This window comes from Periplaneta americana, chromosome 3, assembly GCF_040183065.1.
Source record: "Periplaneta americana isolate PAMFEO1 chromosome 3, P.americana_PAMFEO1_priV1, whole genome shotgun sequence".
Classification (NCBI taxonomy): Eukaryota; Metazoa; Arthropoda; class Insecta; order Blattodea; family Blattidae; genus Periplaneta; species Periplaneta americana.
This window is the reverse complement of record NC_091119.1, coordinates 96,470,059-96,494,995: the sequence shown is the minus strand read 5'-3', so window position 1 is coordinate 96,494,995 and position 24,937 is coordinate 96,470,059. Positions and strand designations below refer to the sequence as shown.

Below are 24,937 nucleotides of genomic sequence, written 5' to 3'. Positions count from 1 at the left end.
CTAGCGGTGTGTAATGTGACGCAATATTAATGAAACCATGTTGAATCCTCCAAGGAAAATCTAGCAAGTTTGTGAATGAAAACATCGCAGTACTCGCTGTTGTTATTCGTCCTCCTTATCTTCACAAAAACAGGGACCAATAATCCTCTGTGAAGAGGCTGCATACACAATATCACATTCTGACTTTGTAAAGATCGCTCACATTGTTGGAGAATTTTCTAGGGACGAATATCGAATATTTTTTCATTAACAAAATCGCTTAGGTTAAAATGTGCATCGTCAGACATACATAGTTTGCTTAGAAATTCGTTTTATCTTCATACGTTTTGACTACAAACTAGCCACGGAATTGAAGTCAATTAATTTTGGTGGACAATCTAGAGTTTAAAAGGATGAAAGCGCAAGTCCTTATTGAACATTCTGCTTATACTGGCACGGAATATCCTCCGGTACCGTTGAAAGCCGTCGCAATGAACGTTTACAAATCTGAACAGCAGTTCTTACAGTTTCAATGTTTGCTGATCTGATGGTTCTCCGCTTAAATGTTTTTTTTTTTACGCTGAAGCTGATTCTCCAAAATTCCTCACCAATGTATTGATGACATACTGACATCGTCGAAGGTTGTAGTGACGAAATGTTCTTCTTGTAGTTCGTATAAAATAATTTTACAGCTATGGCACATTGAGATACAGACATATTTACAACAATGGCATTAAATGGGTAAACATATGACATCGATTTAGTGTTTCTACGATTTCCCGTCGAAATATTCTAAAAAAAAAATGAAAAAATTCGTTTCATTGAGAAACCCAGTATTATAGAGAAATCCGTTCTATAGTTCAGCAGGAAAGACTATGTACACAGACAGGCAAGCGGCATTCCAATAGCTTATTCTAAAATAAGTACGAGGAGTGAAATACACATGTCCGTGAAAATCGCGATATCAAGTTACATTTATATTTCCAGTCTCGTTCTCAGTTGTGAGTTTTATATACGAAAAAAGGCACCGCGCTCATTCGGCAACTTCTCAGGCAGGCGTGTTATGGGGGTTATATATGCATAACGGCGGTGCTCGTACTCCAACAGCCTCCAGGAACACCACGATTTTTTTTTAACGGGTAGTAGTAGATTGAAACAAAATCACTTAACGGTATGGTTTCGGTTTATTGGAGATAGACTTCTGTACTTAACTCTATACTGCTGGCAGCACCTCGCCTAACTTCTTATTCTATGCAATGTTTCACAGCGTTAATATTCAAGAGATACCTAGTACTGTTTCGATGCTTTATTGTGAAACAATATGATTAAACGATGGTGGGGAAAATGGGAGCACTTCGGGAAAACTTTCCCTGGTTGTTTTCGTCTGCCACTAATTCCAGTCCATGTAGATGTGTTAACAGACTGTCAAGATTAGAGATCATTGCCAAAACTAAATTTAAACAAAATCGGTTCGTCTGTGTTCCATGACAATACTACGCGAAGCGAACACCTCTGCGCATGGCGGTGCGTCACCAAGGGTGAGTGGGAATCGATAAATTTAATTACGTGCAGCAAACCGAGGGCCGTGTCCGCCCGCACACGCGAGTGTTTGTCAATCTGCTTCCAACGCAACTTATCTAACAGAACTGCGGATGCAGTGTTTCACATTAATCATTCCTGTTTCGCTAAATCGGTACACTGTATAATTTCACCTCCTGTTTCAGTCTTCATGTGAGAAGGGTTTTACACCTCTTTGTTTTTCGAGATTCGATATAATAATGACCATTTTAAGCCGATAAGGTTCTCTGAGAATAAACCTGTTCTACTGTACAGTTTCTTCGTGTTGGAGATCGAACTCCTGTCACTTGTCTAAACCAAAATGGCGACTATATGGAAGCGTTAACGTGAACACGAGCGTCTTGGAGGGAAGTAGACGAGGAGGGTGTCTCGCCCCTTCGTTATTTCACCCTCAATCCCCAGGGAAATAGGAAGAAGTGGAAGGGTGGAAATCCGCTCCTAGAAAATGCATAAAGAGAGAAGAGGGGAGTAAAGGTAGAGGGTGAACCGCATGCTTGTGTGAGTGCGGCGACGAACCACTGCAGATACAATAAACGTGTACGTGCCACATCGAATCACGTGACATTTGATGTTGTCAGGCATTATCAATACGCTACTGTTTTACTGTCGCCATACAAACATTATCACTAACTCCAAAGAGACTCTGTAATATGAAGTGTCGCAAGATAAAAAATACAAACATTTCTCGGATTAAAATTATCAATACTTGTACTGCATATTTGTATACTGCAGATGAAAATTAATAATCGTGATAATGGTAATAATTAAGGGTATTGTTTTTATTTCTCGTACTACTGGAAAGTGACGTTTCAAATAAACACTCCGACAAAATTAACAAATATTCATTGTTGGTGAATGAAATTAATGACGCTAACACAAGAGGTAGTTACTGTAATTCCAAATGTTATAGGATAATTCCTAAAATCTTATCAAAATCTCTAGACGAAGTAGATATAGGCCTACATTCAGAATTGTGCATCATATTCAAAGGGTTACAATAAAAAGCGGGTGGTATTGCTGGCATTTTCAATCATGAAAATAGACTACAGTTTTATCAAATTTGTATATATGAAAATGTTACCTTTTCTTTGAAGTTATTAATAATTACAAAATTTCCGCATTTAACACCAAGAATTTTACAGAACCAAAATAAATAGAATAATATACAGAAGTACTGACTTTTAAAAAATGCATATTTTTGTTGTTGCCGTCATCAGCAATCCTTTATCAACCTCAACACTAAGATTTAAATTATTATCAATACTCAATATTTCAATATAGGAATCGAAACAAATCTGAAGCTACTATATGACAAATGTCACGAGGCGTGTGTTTTCCTTATGTTTATCTACTTTAATGTTCCTTATAAACTATGCGAACAAGTAAACGTGGAAACTCAAATCACTTCAGATTTAAGCTAATAGAATGTCAATAGAAGGCTTCAGGACTGTGAAAACTAAATAATAATAATAATAATAATAATAATAATAATAATAATAATAATAATAACATAGTTGTTTACTAATGCCTAACTATCTGGAGCTACTTTATTCGAGATCTTTCATTCCAGTAACAATGAACCAGATCGTTGCACTGTAAGGCATTACAGCGGAATAGATTATCTCTGTCCATGACAGAATCAACCTCGTCACACATTACACATTTTTGCAATAGGAACATCTGGAGTCTGTAGAGATGTTGTGTGAACAACAGCAATTATCTGTGAGCTTTCTGGATTCAGTATTTTGTTACCGATGACACTCCAGCTTTTGCTATTGTTTAGTACAGCATCTTTATGGTGAGATAGGCACTGTGAAATGAAACTTATTTGAGGTCAGTCTGAAGAAATTGTATACCATATTTTCGTTTCATGTATCCCTCAATGTAATGAAATAATAATAATAATAATAATAATAATAATAATAATAATAATAATAATAATAATAATAATGGTGTAACAGCCCATGAAGAGACAGACCGGCCAGCCTACTGTTGCTATCATCCTGAAGCCACACAGAGCGCTACGCTATGTATGCAATGTTCGCTATATCCAGTGGCAACACTAAAAGCTATGTTTTTACGGAACTTTTCCGTCTATCGGTAGCAACTAAGAGACAAGAAACAATATTTCCCGCTCCATTAAAACATTTCATGTCATAACTTCTATGACAGTCTATCAGTCGCGCTCTAATTTTCATGACTGATAGGTTAGTGTCTAAGGAGAGCAGATAAAAGAATTCAAAATCAATTTTTTTCAGGTCGGAGGAAAAATGCTAACTTTGATCTGTTCAAAATAAACATGTACTTATTCAAAAATTGGTCAGCGGCAAACTTCTCATTTTTCACTTTAGGTGGAGGGTCGAAGCAAGGGAAATGTTGAGATTAAATGGAAATTAACCTTTAGAAGTTGTCACAACTCTAAATCTTTACTAGTTTATGAGTTAAACTAGTGTTTTTGCTTGGAGAACAATATTCTGCATACAGAGTGACAAATTTTCATCTGTTATCGAGGATTTTCATGCGAAATCTTCGAGCTAATTTCAAATATGTTTACAAAATATTTCCATCGCTTAAGGTTTTTGAGTTAATCGTGAGTTTAGAAATTTGATTAAAATATTTATCTTATATATAAAAGTCAATGTGGCTATGTATGTATGTATGTATGTATGTACTCAATACAAATCTACACTCTTTGACCGATATTTACCAAAGTTTGCACATTTAACCTTCATAACCCGGAGAAGAACATAGGCTACATTAAAATTGGACAGATGGACGTTAAATTATTGAAAACAATAAAAATTAGAACGAAATGGCATGTATTATAATAAGTCACAATGGCCTCCTATTCTATAGTCAACTGTCTTTTATTGACGTCATCCAATCACGTCTTCTTCCGTTGTAAAAGCGGCCATATTGTTATTGAATTAATATTAAATAAAATACCATTAAATTAACATTACGTAAATGAGGAACGATTTCTTGATTGAATGGGCAATAATATACAATACAAAATAATATAAAACACATATTTGTTTAGTTTTTATAAATTCAAAATCAAACATAATAGACAGCAAATGTGAAACATTTATAATACTTAAATTCAAACACTAACATATGTAGGTCTCTGTAGCGTTGTGGTGAGATTAACGACTTTAATGTATGGGGACCCGAGTTCGAACCTGAGCTAAATTTTTTTTTATTATTTTGATAATTTATTTACATTATTTTAAATACGTTATTTTATTTTAACCCGCCATAAAGGGGGTTTTACTACATAAATAATATATCCGTAGTATTTTATTTATGCTGTCTCAAACAAAGTTACCATACAATTATATTAAAATCTAATAAATAAAAGTGAATGTGGGTATGTATGTATGTTCTCTATACAAATCTACACGCTTTGATCGATCTGTGCCAAAGTTTGGACATTTAACCTTCATAACCAGGAGAAAAACATAGGCTATATCAAAATTGTGCAAATGGACGTTAAATTAATTAAAAGTTAAAAAAATAAAAATAAGTACGATCATACATTCATGTGTAATACGCAATTGCAATTTTCTATAGTCAATTGTTTTTCATTATTACCTGTTGCATTCAACATCTACTTTCACGAGGCCATGGAAATTATAACACGAAATTAAAAAACATTATTGATACAGCATGAAGGCTAAAATCTAGACAATTCATGCAATAAATATCTTTACGCAGTCCAGAACCATCTTACGAATTTTTCGATGCAGTTGTAGACAGTGAGCAAGCTGTGTTTTATTCAACTGAATTCTTGAGTTCTTTGAGACTACAAGGAGTGTTACCACATAATTATTTTAATACTTAATATTGAATCGCCAATAGTACTATTGCGAAATATTGACCCACCAAAATCATGCAATGGAACAAGAATTGGTGTGAAAAAACTCATTCAAACCGTAGTAATAGAAATGACAATATTAACTGAAAAAACAAAAGGAAAAGGTGTTTTATCTCACGTATTCCTATGATACCCACTAACATCCCTTTCGATTTTAAGTAATTGCAATTTCAGTGCGACTGGCATTTTTAACGGCCATATTAAAATTATGGTCAAGGACAGTCGCTCAAAGTAGCAACATTAACTTAAAAACTGCGTGTTTTTCACATTCTCAACTATATTTTATATAAAGGAATGAAAAAAAAGATTTTACACATATCGAAAAGCAATCCAATGATAATTTTGTCATGTTCATAATGTAGTAGATTATGTGAATGTACGAGTACGTAATACGACTGAAAATAACACTATATTAATTCTAAAATATACATCTCTCAAAATATTGTTCATGTCCGAAAATGTGTTATTGCGAAATTCGAAATGTATAATCACATGTTACGCGTTGTGGAAAGAATAGTTTCTTAATTTCTAAAATACCTGTATACGTCCTCCAGAACATTAGTCTTTATGTTAAAAAATGACTTATTGCGAGTTTATATTGTAGGACCTGTCTGTATTTTGTAATTATACAAAATAAGAAGTAATATAATTAATACCCTATGTTCTGAATTTGTGAGATGTAGCCTAATTTCTCAATTGTTTTTTAAAAAAACTGGGTATGATATATATATATATATATATATATCGTATGTACAGCGGTAAAAGGGTAAAAAATTCTCCAGTATAAATTAAATATTATCCTAAGTATATTATATTGATTCTTTGGTACGACCGACAGAGCTATAAATTTTGGCTCATAATGACATCCCATTGGGTTCAAACTGGGAACAAGGAAATTCCCAGTTTATCACCAGCTGTCTCTGAAATTCAAGTGAAAGCACACATAGACATGAAATTACGTGAAATGTACAGCTTCAGATCAATATACATATCTTATAATTACTGTATTTTATCTCTGCCTCTGTGCAACGTCACATTTGCGGTGGGGAGGAAAGGAGACGGCCGAAAGACTGTAATGTTTTTTTAATAAGCTGACTCCCACGACTAAGAAATTTAACAGTTACTGATCGGCAGAGATAAATGTAAGATCTGTAGAACATTGAGATAATGCTAAGTGGACGTATAGGGACCGAGAAGTGTTTTTGTTTTGCTGCAAGACAATGCTAACTCATTTAACCTGTATAAATTTTCGTTTGGTTTTACTTTATTTATAGTTTGATTGTTCTATTATTTCATTTGTATTTTTGGTGAGGTGAAAGAGAAGGCCTGATGGCCTTAACTACGCCAGAATAAATAAATAGATAGATATACACACGCATACAAATTTAAAAAAAAACATTTGAATGTAAGGTACGAGATGAAATGTTTTCTTTCGTTGCCTGATCTACAGTTGTTTTAAATTGTGTAAATCGTTTCAAACATTTGGCTAAGAAGTTCATTAATTCATGTGAGTGACACTATTTAAGGATCCACTTTTATGGCGAGAAAAGCTTAATAAAGACAATTCGTTTTGGTTGTTTATAGTTGAGTTACTGAGTTTTCCGAAAAGTCTAACAGCCAGTTTAATTATATAAAAAAGGACAACCCGGGCAACGCCGGGTGCTTTCAGCTAGTATTACATAAATAACATCCATGAAGTGAAGAGAAGCGACTAGAACCATTTGAAATGTGGATATAGAGAAGAATGGAGCCTGTGAAATGGACAGACAGAATAAGGAAAAAAGTTGTGTTGGAAAGAGTGGATGAAGAAAGAATGATACTGAAGCTGATCAGAAAGAGAAAAAGAAATTGGCTGGGTCAATGGTTGAGAAAAAACTGCCTTTTGAAGGATGCACTGGAAGGAATGGTGAACGGGAGAAGAGTTTGGGGCAGAAGAAGATATCAGTTGATGAGACGACATTAAGATATATGGATCATATGAGACAAAGAGGAAGACAGAAAATAGAAAAGGCTGGAGAATGCTGGGTATGCAGGAAAGACCTGTCCTTGGGCAGAACACTATGAATGAATGAATGAATGAATGAATGAATGAATGAAATAACATCCATGCTGAATGAACACTACCATGCTTACTTTTAAATTCAGAAGAATGAAAATAATATAAGTGATATTTAAAATCATTATTATTATTATTATTATTATTATTATTATTATTATTATTTTATGCAATGAAGCTGTCCTGTTTCATTTTCTTGTTTTAGCAGAAGAGCCACTCCACTCCAAAAGCTGATTCACATTTTTCGGACATGTTTAATACTAAAATAAATTTAACCCGTGTATATTTATATTTTTCTCTATAAAAATAAATATTTCCGCTGATATTACATTACGAACGCGTATGAGCGAATCCAGAAATGCATATAGAATATTAGTTGGGAGGCAGGAGGGAAAAAAGACCTTTGGGGAGGCTAAGACGTTGATGGGAGGATATTAAAATGGATTTGAGGGGGGGTTGAATATGATGATAGAGAATGGATTAATCTTGTTGAGGATAGGAACCGATGTCGAGCTTATGTGAGGTCGGCAATGAACCTTCGGGTTCCTTAAAAGCTACAAGTATTAAATTACGAAAAAAAAAAAATGCATGAACCGCTTTCTTCGATCAAACTACCATATTATTTAGTCTTGGGCTCAGATGAAAGATATAACTATATTTACGTACTGTTAAGGGGATTTATATGCAATAAGAGTATAGACTATAGGCTTTGTTCCACAAGCATGCACACTTCCTAACTTCAATTAATTGCTCATATTCACAATATGTATCCGTTTATCAAAGTGAAAATACACAGAAAACACAAGTTGTGAAGACAAAACCTGAATGCGAGTTCTGCACTTGGCATGAAAGAAACCTGTCCAATGGTCTACTGCTCACGCACAAAGCTACGTTTTGAAAATGTAGTCGAGAATCAAACACTCCGCGACGCAGCTAAAGGCTGATTCACAGTAAACCGGGAACGGAAACGACAACGAGAACAAGAACGGAAATAATGTTAAAATAAACGTATTTAAATGTGAGCATTCACAATTAACTATTGTGAATGCTCACATTTAAATACATTTATTTTAACAATATTTCTGTTCTCGTTCTCGTTTCCGTTCCCAGTTTATTGTGAACCAGCCTTAAGATAGCGAACATCGCACACACTGTGTGACCAGTCCAACTGTGAATAAAGAGAGTTATATTTTGCAAACGTAGTATCACGTACGTAGCGAATATCGCGCTCTGTGTAGCCTCGACATCACGTCCACATGCCTCTGCAAAAGTGAGCGATCATCTAACCAGTACGGGGGTAAAGTGTGAGCATGATAACGCCAGCCGTTATAGTTGGCATACAAAACCGGATTACGCTACTTATTGTAGCTTCACAAATTCGCCGCGATACTATGTAGGCACTCACCGCATTCTTCTCGCATGAAAACTCTTCCGTACAGCAAGTTCATAGCATGTCTCAGAGCACACGACCACGGCGCGGGACGGAGTCCATTGTGAAGTGATATATTTTTTAAGGTTCTACAACGTTATCTTATAGGGGGATAAATGACGAATACTTTAATATTTGTATGGTGTTAGCTCCACAACTGCTGACTGCTAATTTTCAGTTACCGGTATCGAATATTGCTGTTTTCTGGAAGGAAATCACACAATAAAAATGCTGAATTACAGTGGATTTGATAGCCTGTAACTATCCATCAAAGTAAGTTAAATTTGGTCCGAGAGAGACGAGTGGAAAATGGTAAATATGCAACATAACTTCGCCCAATAAATGTTACAAGAAAGCGTCAGAAGCCTACATACTGCAAGCTTGTCCATTCTTCTTCTGGATATCTGCAATAAATAGTTACCAGTGCAATTTATTTTAATGAATTTTTTGTCAATTTCATGCTTGTAATTTGTTTATTCTAATCAGTTTTATAATCCATTTCTATTCTACTGACAAGACATGGATTTAGTGGCATATTTCCTATTTCTGTTAATATTGTACATTTAAATGTACTTTATTCTCCAGTATTATTGTTAGGAAATCTCCTTGGTTTTTTCTCTGTCGGATTTTGATGAAGGTTTGTAGCACTGTGATAGGAGTGGAACGGACTGCTCCTGTTATCGCTATCAGGGCTTGGTTCTAAGTTTGTTCAGTTTTATGTCGGTGGTATTAATCTGTCACGATGTAGTATCGAATTATAAGGCACCTTACACGGTATATTTAGAGCAGCTTCACTTAGGCCTACATCTTATCAGTATTTAAGAATAATCTTTTGTAGGTTCTTTCTATTAACTGTCATGTCGCTGTCGCTATACCAGTTTCAAAGCATATGAAGTGTATTATTTTAATAAAAGCATATGAAGTGTATTATTTTAATAATCTGTGTGAACAACGGAATGTAGTATTTTGCTGATGTTTGTTATTATTTGTTCTAATTTACTGGAACGGTAGTTCAATATTACATTAAATAAAATGGTTCTAGATACAGCTAGCTCCTTCTGCTAATTCTTACTTGAACTGTTTGAATTTCTAAATATTTTCTTCATCCTACTCGTAATTTTCATGGCATGTAATTAAAAACAAAGTAAGTAAAAAAAGCTTACCCAAGAGTGTAGTTTCAAGTTCGAGAAGGCGGCACAAGAAAAATAATATACCTACATTTTTCAAACTATAAATTATAATACTTTTATAATGATTATAATACACTGTTTACGGTAACCCTAAATTGAGGGGCTGGGTGCAAGAAGGGCATTGTAGAGGATGTGCCCTTTTTGAGTAAAACGCTTTATTGTGTTCTCTGATCTATTATGCATATGATCACCAAGTTGTAGTTCAATACTGTGATCATAGAGGTCAGGAGTACCCAAAATATAAAGGCATGCATAGGTAACATTATTACAGTTTGAATTTTCAACATCAACTTTCTCAAAACTTGCATTTGAGAGAAGTGCCTTTCTTGTACCCAACCCCTCAATTAAGGGCAGCTATCGTCATGGATTTCTATAAAGATTAGTTTATGAAATCTAAATCCAATTGGGAATTTTGCAATTAATGCCTATTAGCTGCAACTTTTCAAGAGTTTCAATCTCCAAACGAAGTCAATGGCATTATTAAAATCTACGAAGATTGTTATGATAGTATTGTCTTTAAATTATTTTTAATATCTTGAGATAGGCCTAAGAGGCGAATTGGTATTCTTTATGCCAAGATTAAAGAACTTTCGTTTACAATAACAATCTATAACTTTCAATGGCGGCGCTTCTTAACATAACGAAGTATACGAATGCAAGAAAGGCTTATACTAGTGTCTCATAAATAAATGTTCCTACTAATGTAGATACGTAGTGACATGTACTGGGTAAACAATTTATCCACCGGCTAGAATCCTATCTGTGCAGTGTGTTTTAAGAGACATTAGTTTTCTAAAACCCAGTTCAATGTGCTGCATTTCATTCCTGTCCCTACCCCACCTTCATTTTAACCAAAATATTTGTCAGAGAAACTGACATAACTATGCATGCACATCCCTTGGGTCTTACTTAGTATGCTAATTTATTATGGCTCCTTTCCACATTTGTGGTATAATAGCATTTCAAATTATACTGAATATATTTGAACACACCAAGAACTATATTCTCTATGTTTGATCATGCTTGTTTATATGTGGTAAGGATCAGGTATTTTCAAAATTAAATATTTAATGACTGAAGTTCAAGGTTTTGTCATATCATATGCATGCCAAATCGTAAAGGTTTCGTACATAATTAACGGTCTATATCACTTTTTAATTAAATCTAATGATGATATCAAGCACATGTAATTTAGCCTTTAAAACTGTAACGATACTTGGCCTGAACTGTAACGTGAACGAAAAGAATCAATTTGAAAAGCAAAGTATTCTGCAAAATGTCAAAAGGATCTATAGAGAAAAACCCTCATTGGGTCACACTGAGAAGAAGCAACTACATGTATAATGACTTCTTTATAAAATTTATTCACTATCAGAATATCATAAACGAATAATAGACGTCAAACCCGATGAAGGTACTGGGTGAACCAGCCAGGGTTAGACTCCTAACCGCACTCGCGGTGGCTGATTCATACGTAACGACGCTAACATATGCGGGGGATTCGTTCCGCGCTTTTGCGGTTAGTATTGCGTAATGATGTACTTAGAGAATTCACAATTCATGTTCGAAATGACATCCTTGTGATATCTGGCAGGCTGCATATCTCCTGAAGACATACATGTCCAGCAACTCACTATAATTCATTCTCCGAAATGGCTCGAATTTCGTGCCGGATATTGAGTTCCTCAAGTGAATGTGGGTTATTCGCGTAAACTTTATTTCTCAGTGTGCCCCATAAATAAAAATCGCAGGATTTAAATCTGGCGATCGAGCTGCCATAATCCATGATTTACCCAATCTGTCATCAAACACTTCCTCAATGGCGGTCACTGACACACGAACAGTGTGAGCTGTGGCATTATCCTGCATGAAATAACTACAACATTTCGTCCTCAACTCATTAAAAAATGAACGGAGTGTGTATATATCTGTGCGTTGACTGTTTCGTCAAAGAAAATGAGGTCAATCAGTCTTCGTCCGCTCACTGCACACGATACCTCTATTTTTATATCATGTAGCGGTTGTTCTTGAAAACGGTGAGAATTTTCACTGTACCAGTAACGACTGTTTTGAGTGTCCACGTAACCACTGAGGTGGTACCATGCTTCGTCACTATAAAAAAGTAAAGTGGGGTCAAGTAGTCCATCATACACTGACTGTTGGAACCTCATGCAAAACCTAAGTCTGCTCTGAAAATCGGGTTCCGTTAACCTCTGAACTACACGAATTTTGTAATGTTTTAATTGTAATTATTTCGTACCTCTTTATCACTGAAAATTGTAACATCCCTATCAGCTGAACTATACGGAGGGATGATGTCGTAGGACTTCTCTCTAGTCGGTGACCAATTTCATCTAACATCTCAGTGAGAACACGCTTCACAATGTTTGTTTCTTATCCAATACTCATCCAGCTGTATGAAATTTCTTAACTAAATTGTATATCATTGCTTTAGAAGACTGACGAATTAGGGAATGTCTGACAGAAGTTTGTTACAACTGTTCTCCAAGATTCTTATTTCACAAAGTTGTCGTATATAAACACTCGTTGTTCAGGGCTATATTTAATAATGGACACACTACTGCAGCCTACTCTAAATGTACGATATACAGCTGCACCCTCACTGTGTGAACGTGTTTACGTAACTAAACACGAAACGTACGCGAGCAAGAGGTCTGATCACTGCTATGGCGCAGCAGTTACTACACATACAATTTTTCGCTGACGCCGGTGTAGCTCTGGCTGATTCACTCTATACTACACCACGCTACGAGTCCGAAACCTGACAGAGCAAACATATTCTTCCCTTGCCAATGTTACGTACGGTGTTGTCTTAGGCAAAGGTTCACTTTACGAAGTTTCACCGTGTGCCCGTCTTAAACAGGAAACTTTAAATAAATCTGGACATGAGTATGTAAAAACATTCGACAAAAATATAATAATAATAATAATATCCAAAGATTAATATACATTTGAAAAGGTCAAATGACAAAACGATTTAGAATACCACGTACAAGACGAACGGTAAAGTAAGGTCACAGACACTGAAGGTCATGGAAGTATTCGTACATAGTAGAGATCTTAGCCCAGCTGTGAGCATCTTATTTCTGCTTAGACCGTTCTATAACAAGAGAACACAGAATGTTTCCTTTTTATAAACTACCGCTGATATATAACAGTACAGTATAACACACTAGCTATAAATAATTCTACATGCCTGAAGAATAACTAACAATGTTAAATGAACCCGTGGAATTCTAAACATGGATATATAGCCTATTGTAAATTGTAAATACTAATGAAATAGTTAAGGAGTTAAGGTGTGTTCACGTTTCTAGAACACTATATTAACGCTGCTTTCAACTGCTGTTGAACAAACGCCTCGGTAACGAATCTCATGTAAAAATGCCGACAATCTCAATCTCAAGATTCTTAATGTCATCTGTCTGTCGTTATAAAAACTTTACAATAACGCCTGGTTAGATGAACATAACCTCAAAATGAAATATTTTACTGTTTTTGCATTCTACAAAAAAAACTCTTCGAACATAAGTTCCTTATTGAGCAACAATGCTTCACAAAGTCACACAATTCAAAGCTGTGTAAGTCTGTATGACAAATTCAGGAGTACACCATTTTGAAACGCTAATATGAATTTACGTCTGACACCTCAGCAAATTTTCATGTATTCATCCATTTCAATAAGTTAATAACTCAGAATTTTCTACTTTGGAAATGAAAAAGATACAAATTTATGTGCTAGTTTCTCGCGTAACATTATGCTTATCCCTATTTTCACGACATTCGCATATATTTAAGAGGTATGCTATTTTGAAATAAAAATAGGAATTTAAAAGTTAACTTCTATAAACTAAGATACGAGCCATGATATATTTCAATTTCCATAACAGTGAATTTAAGGATAATAATGTAAATTAAAGCAAACTATTCTTAAAGGATAAATGACTAAAATAGCTAAAAAAAATAGCTAGCCGATGAATCAACTGGACCTATGTCTTCAATATAAATTCGTTATCTGTTTCAAAATGACTTATATCCAAGATAATAACGCGAAATGGGCGAAAATTATAAAAACTAGTGATATTCATGACACTAGCGGCAGCGGTGGCAGTAGACATAGTGCACAGCTGAAAACCGAAGTTTGCTTCTTTCGGTATTATTTATTATTATTTATTATTATTATTATTATTATTATTATTATTATTATTGCCCCGGACGTCTGTGGTGATTTCATTGAAGTTGGCTTCCCTTTGACTAGTGCGAATGAATGTGGTTGAAGAGAAGACATCGGAAAAGGTAAACATTGGACTCATGTCAAACACGTACAGTTCTGCAAAAAGGATGCGAACGCTGAATTCAACTCGATGTCTTTCGAATTTGATTTATAATACAGAGCCCGTATTTTTAAGTCTAAAAAATATATAATCATATTCTATACAATATATTGTAGATTAATCTACATTTTTAATTTTAATTTTTTTTTTTTTTTTTTTTCATTTTCATACTTCGTAGAGAAAATAATCATGAAGATGTGATTTGAAATATAAACATAACTGAGGAATAAGTTTGATACGAAGTGGAATATTTTCATCGAAAATCGGAGCCTATGATGATACTCTTTTTTATAATTGATGGTGTAAAACACTGTAGTAGGTACCTACTTAGGGCCTATGTCACTCAGTGGTGCGTAGGATTCCCACTATTAAATTTACTACAAAACTCCCGTGGCATCGGTTGCTTCGTCAATACTAAAAAACATGTTGTTCTCACCCACATTTTCTCATTTTGTTTATAACGTCTACATATAAAGAAAGGATGTAGTTTTTACGAAGCGACGACTCGCTAGGAATGTCTTGCCCAGTGTATTTTCGTAAAAATTATCGACTATGTACATTCTCTAATATATTAAAAGGAATATTTGCACACACCATCATATCACACAAATTCCGGCAGAAGGTCTCATTCGTGCTTCTTTGTAAATCCGATGGAATCTTTTCACTGCGAGCATGTCTTTCACGTTTTTAAGAACTACATCTAAGTGCCATTTACCCGCAAGTTGTATCTCTGAATTTCGTAATTTACATATAATCTTTTCTCCGGAAAGTATCACATGTTTCAATTTTTCAATGTTTACTTTTTTATTCTTCAGCATTATGACAAAGACAAAACGAAACTTTACACAACTACTTTGTACTGCACTGACTACAGGGAAAGAAAACCACCTAACTGAATGTTTTACTATTATTTCCTGTTTTGCTAGGAGGTGTATTACCAGCGTAGCCTATGACGTCTATGAGTGACGAGGCATTGCTATGGTATGATTCTTTATGCAACATCTGTACACAAGCGGCGCTATTAGTATTGAAGAGGTAATGTTTCGATCCCTGCGCATATAACTTGAATCCATGAAATCACCACAATCATCCGGACACTGATTATTATTATTATTATTATTATTATTATTATTATTATTATTATTATTATTATTTCCGCCCATTGTGGTCCCCAGTGTTTCATGAGGATAGACAGAAATGAAGAAGATATAAGGTTTGCATGAAGAGGATCACTTTGCGGATACTATGTTTTTAACTCAACGCTACAGACACAGTTCAAGTAATATCTACAGCAGGGTTGCTTAACCTTATGAATACTGCGGGCCATTATTTTAAAAAATGTTTTTTGTAGGGCCGCAGACATCCTCCAATAATAAATACAATTTACATAATTGTCTCACTAATTAGTGATTACTGTAATTTATAATAATTAATAATACAAGTCTGTTCAAATATTTTTTTAAAATTTTAAGTTTGAAACTTTACTATCGGGCCGCAGCAAACATAGTGGCGAATCACATGAGGTCCGCGGGCCACGCACAGCTAATCTACAGTATCTAGTGTATAAGACATTCACAAATTGAGAACTACTGGAGTACATTATGTCTATCAATCAGACCATGTAGTATCTTATCTCTTAACGTCATTATCACTAATCTTGCAACGTTTCATGTAGACACAAGATAGGAATCTGCACGTATTCAGGCAACGCCTGAGGTCATTTCAAAGTAACCAAACCACTTCGTCACTTCAAGTGAAAAGAAATACGCGTAGTAAAATTCTTAAAAAATTACAGAAATCACCATTATTTGTTCGACTATAAAAAATTTACTCATAACCTTTAGAATCTGGACAGCACGCTTTAATGATAAATTTGCACTACGTTAATCAGTGAAATTTCGAAGTAACTAAAGTCGAATACTTGCAAACTTGTACTGCAACTGCTGAACGCGAGAAGAGGTATGTTCAAATTTCTTTTGCGGTCCTTCATAATCTTTCCGCGTACATAACGTAAAACAGGTCAGATCAATTCTTTCAACCATCTTCGTCGTCCAGAAACCGATAAAAACGTTAAGCAACGAACAAATATACAAAGATAATTCGATTAACTGAACATCTGTGGAAGAAGAAAGGAGGGTACGACTAGTATTCTGAGTTTTGCACATTACTATTTTATTTCTATATAAACAAAAATGTCCGTACACACAAGTATTTTAATTAAAATGTATTTGTTACCACTTTCGAACGAACAATTTATTTAATCCGTTACCAAGATATTTATGAGTTGTGAAGCGGCATGATGTATCGCATGTCTGCGCAAATGGACGACAGGTAAACAGCTACACATGTGACGAATCTGACGAATTTAACCGAGAAGTTAACAATACGGAATCAAGTATCCGATTATGCAGATTCGATAGAAGTAAAATGCAATCAATTAAAATGGGAGGTCTAATATTCCGTGCCGAGTTCGCACAGACGTAATCACAACGCTGGTAGTTATCTCAGAGCCGGCAGGGGAGCCCAAGCGCACTAATCAGTCTCTTCCTGTAGCAGCAGAGCGGATAGTAATTGTAATTCAGTCTCGTCGCAGACGACGATATAAATGGTGGAACAAGGAAAACCGAAATGCCGCAAAACCTGCCCCTTTGGCTACAAGTAAGATTTCTGCACACTGACCTGACCCCCAGATGGGCAGCTTGAGGAGCTTCTTGAAGCTGCTGCTCCTCCGGAGGCGCGTCGCTGAGGCGTCGTGGTGCTCCATGGCCCGTGTCCATGGCGCCGGCGCCACTCACATGCCGAGCGCGCGGTTACCGGTAAGACTCTGAGGACGTACGCCGCATCAACGCACCCACACCGCTCGCTCTCACACTGAGGAGGAGGAGGCAGCGGCGCAGAGCAGTCCGTCCGTCCAGGCATTGAGCGCCGCGCCGCGCAAGCGCACACGCACCACACCAGATCAAGTACTTAATCTATTTACTTATTTTTAAACACTTATTTAATAATTGTTAGCTGTACATCTATGTATTTGTTTATTGCTTATCTAGTCTTAAGTGCTTATTAATCAAGTATGAAATTATTCCATTCGAATCTTCAATTCATTTATTTATTCATTAGTGACACTATTTATTTACTCGTTTACTGTTTTAAATACATTGTTCCGTGGTTGTTTATTTGCTCCCGAATCTACTCAGCGGCAGTGGGAGAGTCCAGTGGAGCGCGTTCTCACATGGATGCGTGCAAAGTACATCTCGTGGTGTCACGTCTATGAACAATAAGCTGTTCAGGTCCCGCTGTTTTCCGAACTACACGGATTGTGATAATTATCTTTGTATTTATCTTAATTTGTGTTCAGTTGGTCATATGAAAGACGTACAAGTCACAAAAGATCATTTTACGGACTGTGTTCACTTCTCGACAACAGTCTACTCATGAAGTGTAAGAAGTGTTTGTTTGAACTAAGATAATTATATATAATTAAACTGAATGTTCGCCGTTATTAAATACGATGTGTCTAGTGGAATATTCACCTAGTGTGTAATGATACTTGGATAACTTAATTAGTTTCCACAGATAGCCCATCATTCTTCTATCAGGACATGGAGTTAAGCGATACTTTATATCAGCGTCGACGGTATGTCGAAATTTTGTCCCGCAGTTCTTTTACATGCCAGTAAATCTACTGACATGAGCCTGACGCATTTAAGCACACTTAAATACCATCGACCTGGGCCGGGATCGAACCCGCAACCTCGAGCACAGAAGACCAGGGCTATACCAACTACGCTACCCAGGCCGACACTAGGCGATTTTTCGTTAAAGGAATCCGAAGAAATGATTAATATCTACGACTTCGTATTTACACTCATCAAATCGAAGTCGCGATATACGTAGATGTGTTCTGTAATTTGCGTGCCAAGTTTGATCAAAATCGTTTCACGCACATAGAAGTTTAATGTAGACACAAACGATCCCAGTACAAATCCAACTTGTTATTCACAAACCAACATAAAAAATAATTGGACTACGTAGACTGCAGATCAAAGTAGTCTTTAACAGGAACTCCCTCACATGCACAATTAGTAAGACTGTAACAAAAGAGTATAATCACAGCAAGGCATGCAAGGCTTCAATATATATGAAAAAAAAAAAACCAACGGCTAGGACAAAACGAATTACAGAAGAGCTGAGAAGAGGTTCCGACAAAGATAACCGAAGGCTAGTATTCTGAAAACCATCTCTCCAGTCGAAGCCGACAGGTCTCACTGACAATGAAACAGGTCATTTCGCAGATTGCTGATGTTTGTCCATTCCTGGACTCGCCGACTCCTTTCCATCAAGACTCGCGTGATAATAGTTATCGTTATCTGCCCCCCCCTCCTCACGGACGTGAGTTCGAATCTCCGTTTCTCATTGAGGCATTTGATAAAATAAGGTGAATCGGTGTAAGTGCATTGGCCCAGTTTCTTGGACGGGTGTGGCACGGACTGTGTTGTGATGTCTCACCATACCGATGACAATGCAGCGAGTGAATGAATAAAGAGTGAGTGAATGAATGAGCGAGCGAGCACTGATTTTAACGGTCTTTTCCTCAATAAAGGTACATACTTGTGAGTAGTTTGTCCACAACCTCGGAAATATTGCATAGTGTGAGAATTGTATGAAACAGCAGGTCGCCGCGCAGGCAGCTTGCCAACTCTGTTTTGGAACACTCATATGCTGTGGTTAGCACATTCTTGGCTCTCTGCCCCTCGATCATTTAAACAGGCAACATAAAACTTGTGATGTGTGTTGACAGTCACTCTGAGACAGGGCCGTGTAAATAAAACACCTCACGGAACACTTCCACTGGTTTCATACAAAGAATGCAAAAGAAATCACTCACCGGATCCAGTTTCGTTGTCGGTAAGGCCTCCACAGTCGTCCTCCGACTGTCTTTTAGTACGGTCAACTGAAACAAAGAGGGGGGGGGGGAAATACAAGTCACACACCTCTCAAAAGTCATTAAGAAACAGTAACGATACATACTGGAACTGATTAGCATTAATCACTGCATTTTAGAACTGTACTTCTTTGTATTCAGAAAATTGCATGACAAAAAAAAAAAGCAGGTGCTGTCTTATTCATATAGATTATGTTTTGATTTTCTTTTTCTCCCAAATTTATTAACTTTCATCTTCAAGCAAACCAGCACTTTTCGGTCAAATTCTAATTTTTTTTCATTTCCAGAGACTACTCGTCTGAGAGAAATAGCAAGGATCATCTTCATGTAGTCTAATACAATATACTTTTCTCTATCTCATAACAGACGTCATCAAGTCTATCACTTGACACGCATGTTCGACAAGAATAATAAAGTGCTATCCGTTGTTAAGCTAAATATGAATAACGAACACTTGTACCAACTTCAGTGTTCATACATTTGCCAAATAATTATATTCTACTATGTTCATTTTTTAAACTAACTTCTCCAGAATCCCATGTTTAACTCTAAAAAAACGTATGCGAAGCCACCTTCGGAAAACAGTTCTAAACAACTTATGATTCCTTCAATACACCATCTACAGGTTCAAAATGTTGAGGCTGCTTTTACTTTTTCATACAGAACAAAGAGAAAGTAGCTAGTATAATGCTGTAAAAATCAATTTCGATACTATCAAGAAAATGTACATTCTCAATATACATAGGATACCGAGAAACTATTTCCTAAAAATTGATAGGATTTTGTTCATATTCAGTACGTTCCTAATATTTAGTTTTTTTAGTAGGTTATTTTACGACGCTTTATCAACATCTTAGTTATTTAGCGTCTGAATGAGATGAACGTGATAATGCCGGTAAAATGAGTCTGGGGTTCAACACCGAAAGTTACCCAGCATTTGCTCATACTGGGTTGAGGGAAAACCCCGGAAAAAACCTCAACCAGGTAACTTGCCCCGACCGGGACCTAATATTTAATTCAAGAAGTGAAGAATCAAGAGTTGAATTCATTAAGGAATTACGCACTTATATACAGTAATTACATTCTGTATCATGAAAATGATCATACGTTCTATAAGTTTCGTAACAAAACAGTATTTTAAAACATTTTCCAAGAAATGTTTTTAATTGTAGACTATTATCTTAAAATATAATCCGTGAACAATAATTTATTGTAAGACAATGTGAGACAAATTTAATTTTCTCACTTCACACACACTTTTTTTTTCATAATCCCAAAAGTATCACACCTCACTGCAATGTACTTTACACTATTTCTAATACATGTAACGAATTTTGCACACTTTCACACAATATTAAGAATTCACAGACCGCAATAGCTTCTAGTATTATTTTGCTATTCACGAAATGGTAATTTAAAATGAAAAGAAATACTTCTAATGGGCCATTTAACGAGTATGTATCAACTACACGGTTATATAATTCAGCACAGTTGGAAATACTGATAGCTAGAATTTACTTTGGCGAAACGAGTCGGAAGATTCGCCGTGGCATTAATGAAAGTCACGTTAAAAAAACAGGTTGTCAGCTTAAACGATATCACGTCTGGTCGCATCTTCAGAGCACGAATCCAGTGCGTTAATCACTAGACCACACCGGTGGACAATGAAAATTTTAAATTCTGTTAATGATTCACATTGACATTGTACATTACCAACTTATGTAACCGCCAATACCACTAATGTGTTCAAGGGACAATTACAACAATAAATAATTATGGACATTCGCCAGCTCTTATAAAGGTAGCTTCTAGTAGTAGTTTTTAGTAGGTTATTTTACGACGCATAGTCATCTTAGATTACTTAGCGTCTGAATGAGCTGAAGGTGATAATGCCGGTGAAATGAGTCCGGGATCCAGCACCGATAGTTACCCAACATTTGCTCATATTGGACTGAGGGAAAACCCCGAAAAAACCTCAACCATGTAACTTGCCCCGACCGTGAATCGAACCCGGGCCACCTGGTTTCGCGGCCAGACGCGCTAACCGTTACTCCACAGGTGTGGACGGTAGCTTCTAATTTTTTTGCGCCGATAAAAGCATACAAGAGTGGATGGAGAAAGTATGAAAGTAGTAGTTTTTAGTAGGTTATTTTACGACACTTCATCATCTTAGATTACTTAGCGTCTGAATGAGCTGAAGGTGATAATGCCGGTGAAATGAGTCCGGGGTCCAGCACCGATAGTTACCCAACATTTGCTCATATTAGATTGAGGTAAAACCCCGAAAAAACCTCAACCATGTAACTTGCCCCGACCGGGAATCGAACCCGGGCCACCTGGTTTCGCGGCCAGACGCGCTAACCGTTACTACACAGGTGTGGACGGTAGCTTCTAAATTTTTTACGTCGATAAAAGAATATAAGAGTGGATGGAAAAAGTATGATGCTGAAACTGATCAGGAAGAGGAAAAGGAATTAGTTGGGCCACTGGCTGAAGAATGCAATGGAAGTCTGGAAGGAATAGTGAACGTAGAAGAATTCGGGGTAGAAAAAGATATCAGATGATAGATGACATTAAGATATATGGATCATACGAGGAGACAAAGTGGAAGGCAGAAAATAGGAATGATTGGAAAAAGCTGAGTTTGCAGAGAAAGATCTGCCCTTGGGTAGAACACTGAATGAATGAATGAATGAATGAATGAATGAATGAATGAATGAATGAATGAATGAATGAATGAATGAATGAATGAATGAATGAATGAAGTGTACCTAAAAATAGTTTTGAATTTACGTTATATGATTAACCAAAACCTATCGTTTGGAATAGTTAGCAATTATACAGAACGTTATTGAAATTCATAGCAACACGAAAGTTATCCATAAATTTGTTGCACTCATCCCGATTCAAATGAAACAAGCATAAAGTAACATTACTTTGTATTCAGGTCGTTAACAAAACAAAACAATTTAAAATTCAAGTGTACATTTTTCGCTATTTTATAAAAATATCTTTGAAAGGGTAAATTTCAATTAAAATGTTGAAATAGATTCCCTCTTCTGCAATACATCTTTCAACATTATTTTTTGTGTCCACTCTTGTCACGTTACAAAGTACTTAGGAAGGAATACGTCTGCATGCCTCCAAAATCCTGTTTTGTAGATTCTCTACATTTTCTGGCTGTGTATCGTAGGAAATAGTGTTGTCATTTCAGAACAATATACTGTAGTTTTGTTAATTCGGCCACAGAAGACGGTGATATGTTAGTCATACAGAGAATGAAATTTATTATCGTAAAAAATGCTGCTTGAAAGCAAAATCATATAAGTAGCAAAATTTGATATGTTATATTGAATTATTTCAACATTACAGTATTGCTTGTTTGTTAAAATGTGTGTATGATAAAGTTACGCAATTTGTGTTCTTTTGTTTTATGTGTTTTTGGAAACTATAATTTCTATTAATGGTCCGCCATAAAAATTGCAACTAAAACCTTGTGCATCCCTCGTGTTTATCGTACAGTTCGTCCTCTCCCACACGTTACCTGCACTTTCTTTACGTTTTCACTGTGCCTAAACGAGATGCTCTACTGTATTTGGTAACGTGTACAAATGCAATGTCGAACCACCAGTCGTATTATTTGCATTCACCATTGACATCCTGTGATGTTGAACGGTCGTTCTCAAAACATAAAAACTGTTTGAGTGATCGCCGCAGGACGTTTCAGTTCGCAAATCTTAGGAAGTATTTTGTTGTTCATTGTAATGTCGGCAACGAAACCGAAGAAGACGGAACCTTGCATGTATAAGGTAATGTATTCATGTACTTTGTTTTCAATCATAACCAGACTGTATTACCTTTGTTTATGTCCGCAGTGTGTGCCCAGTACCGAGTGTGTAAAAGCTATAGTCAATGCTTGCGTACATTGATTGCTAAAGTATCCCGGTTCCACTCTCTACTGATTAATTTCTGTCTTCTATTCATCTCAAATAAAAACTTCAGCCAAAGCGAAAAAACGTTACGAAGTTTTGCATCAACCAAATATAGGCTATACATATTTAATTAACTTCATACATCTTAAACAGTACAACAATAAATTAAATCGATATTTCACTTTTAACTACTTCAATGTAGGAAACGAAAGTGGAAAGTTAAACTTAATTTGGGTGCATTGTAAACGACTTCGTCTGTGCATTTTCAATGACAAAAAAACGGTCATAACGTGATAATGAAATACTCTGGATAACTTGTTAATGAACTGCAAATCAAGCTTTCAAGTATAACTCCCTGTAAAGTTGATTTGAATAATTTCGAGGGAAAAATTGTTCCGGGGCCGGGTATCGAACCCGGCACCTTTGGTTAAACGTCAGTTGGTAAAGCGCTGGCACGTTTAACCAAAGGTCCTGGGTTCGATACCCGGCCCCGGAACAATTTTTCTCTCGAAATTATTCATGTTAATGAACTCTTGAGTTACAAACGCGTAAAATGTATAGAACCAGAATGTCACCTCCATGGCACCCAAAAACAAGTCGCATGGACCTAAGTCTAGTCTGTGTGATGAATGAGGTACGCCTTTCACATTTCATTTCTTCACATGTGCCACCAGTCCGTTCTCAATATGACAGCAGACATTATCACAGTGCAACTTCCAATCATTAAAGTGAAGACGAGACTGATGTCTATGAACATGCCTTCCAGCTGCTATGGCACAGACACACAGTGTCTTCTTATAATTTCAGTTCGTTCTGGAACTAAATGACGATGGACTATTCCCCGTTATCAAATAATGAGATCGCTATGAACTTCTCTATCAACTTCACAATTCTGGCTTTCTTGGTGTTGATAGCGATGGATTCATTTACAAAGAACTCTGTCGTTTGCCTTACATTGATAGCGATTTAGACATGTCTCCTCATCTGCATGAATGATGTCTGGTAATTATCACGATTGAAGTACTTGTGCCTTCAGCTTTTGGCACACCTGAAACTGCGCTTATTTCTATTGTGGTATAAGTAGCTAAAGGATCAACTTCGCATGTTTCGATGTTCTCACAAAATTTCCAGGTCACATTCCATTTAAATCACTACAATTTGACTATTTCTCTGACAACAAGAACAAGCATTTCCTTGGGCAAAATAGCAATCATTGTACCTAATTGTTGGATAAACAGCAACAGCAGAAAATAGTCCTTAGTGAAACTGAAAGCACTATCAGAATGAAGTCCTAAATAGCATGACAATTCCAGTAATTGACAATCACTGAGTTCGTTTTAACGCAGGATTTTTCTTATCACAAATAAAATTTTGTAACAGCTAGCAGAACCTCTATTGGACCCATTTCCCGTCTAGTACGCAACTAGGAGAGGGATAGGATGTGTATCAAAGTAATAGAATGGCAGGCATACGTGCATTAGAAGGAAATTCTCATACTGTCAAATACTGTAGTGTATGGCGTATATTTAAGATACAATGGATTCTATCATAACACTTATTTATAGTGGAAAATAGTGACTCAGAATGACAGTAAAATAT

At 36.1% G+C, this 24,937-nt stretch overlaps 1 protein-coding gene across 10 annotated transcripts in view; it reads right to left on the bottom strand.

The window, feature by feature from the left end:
* Positions 1-24,937, bottom strand: part of RhoGEF2 (Rho guanine nucleotide exchange factor 2) — a 453,695-nt gene that overhangs the window by 177,415 nt on the left and 251,343 nt on the right. For 9 of the 10 annotated variants that reach the window (XM_069821024.1, XM_069821026.1, XM_069821030.1 and 6 more), the window contains one exon: positions 19,350-19,415. The exons of the other annotated variant lie outside the window; for it this stretch is intronic. In XM_069821024.1, the coding sequence (XP_069677125.1) occupies positions 19,350-19,415 (66 nt within the window). The remainder of the gene's footprint in view (positions 1-19,349; positions 19,416-24,937) is intronic. 10 annotated transcript variants of the gene reach the window in all.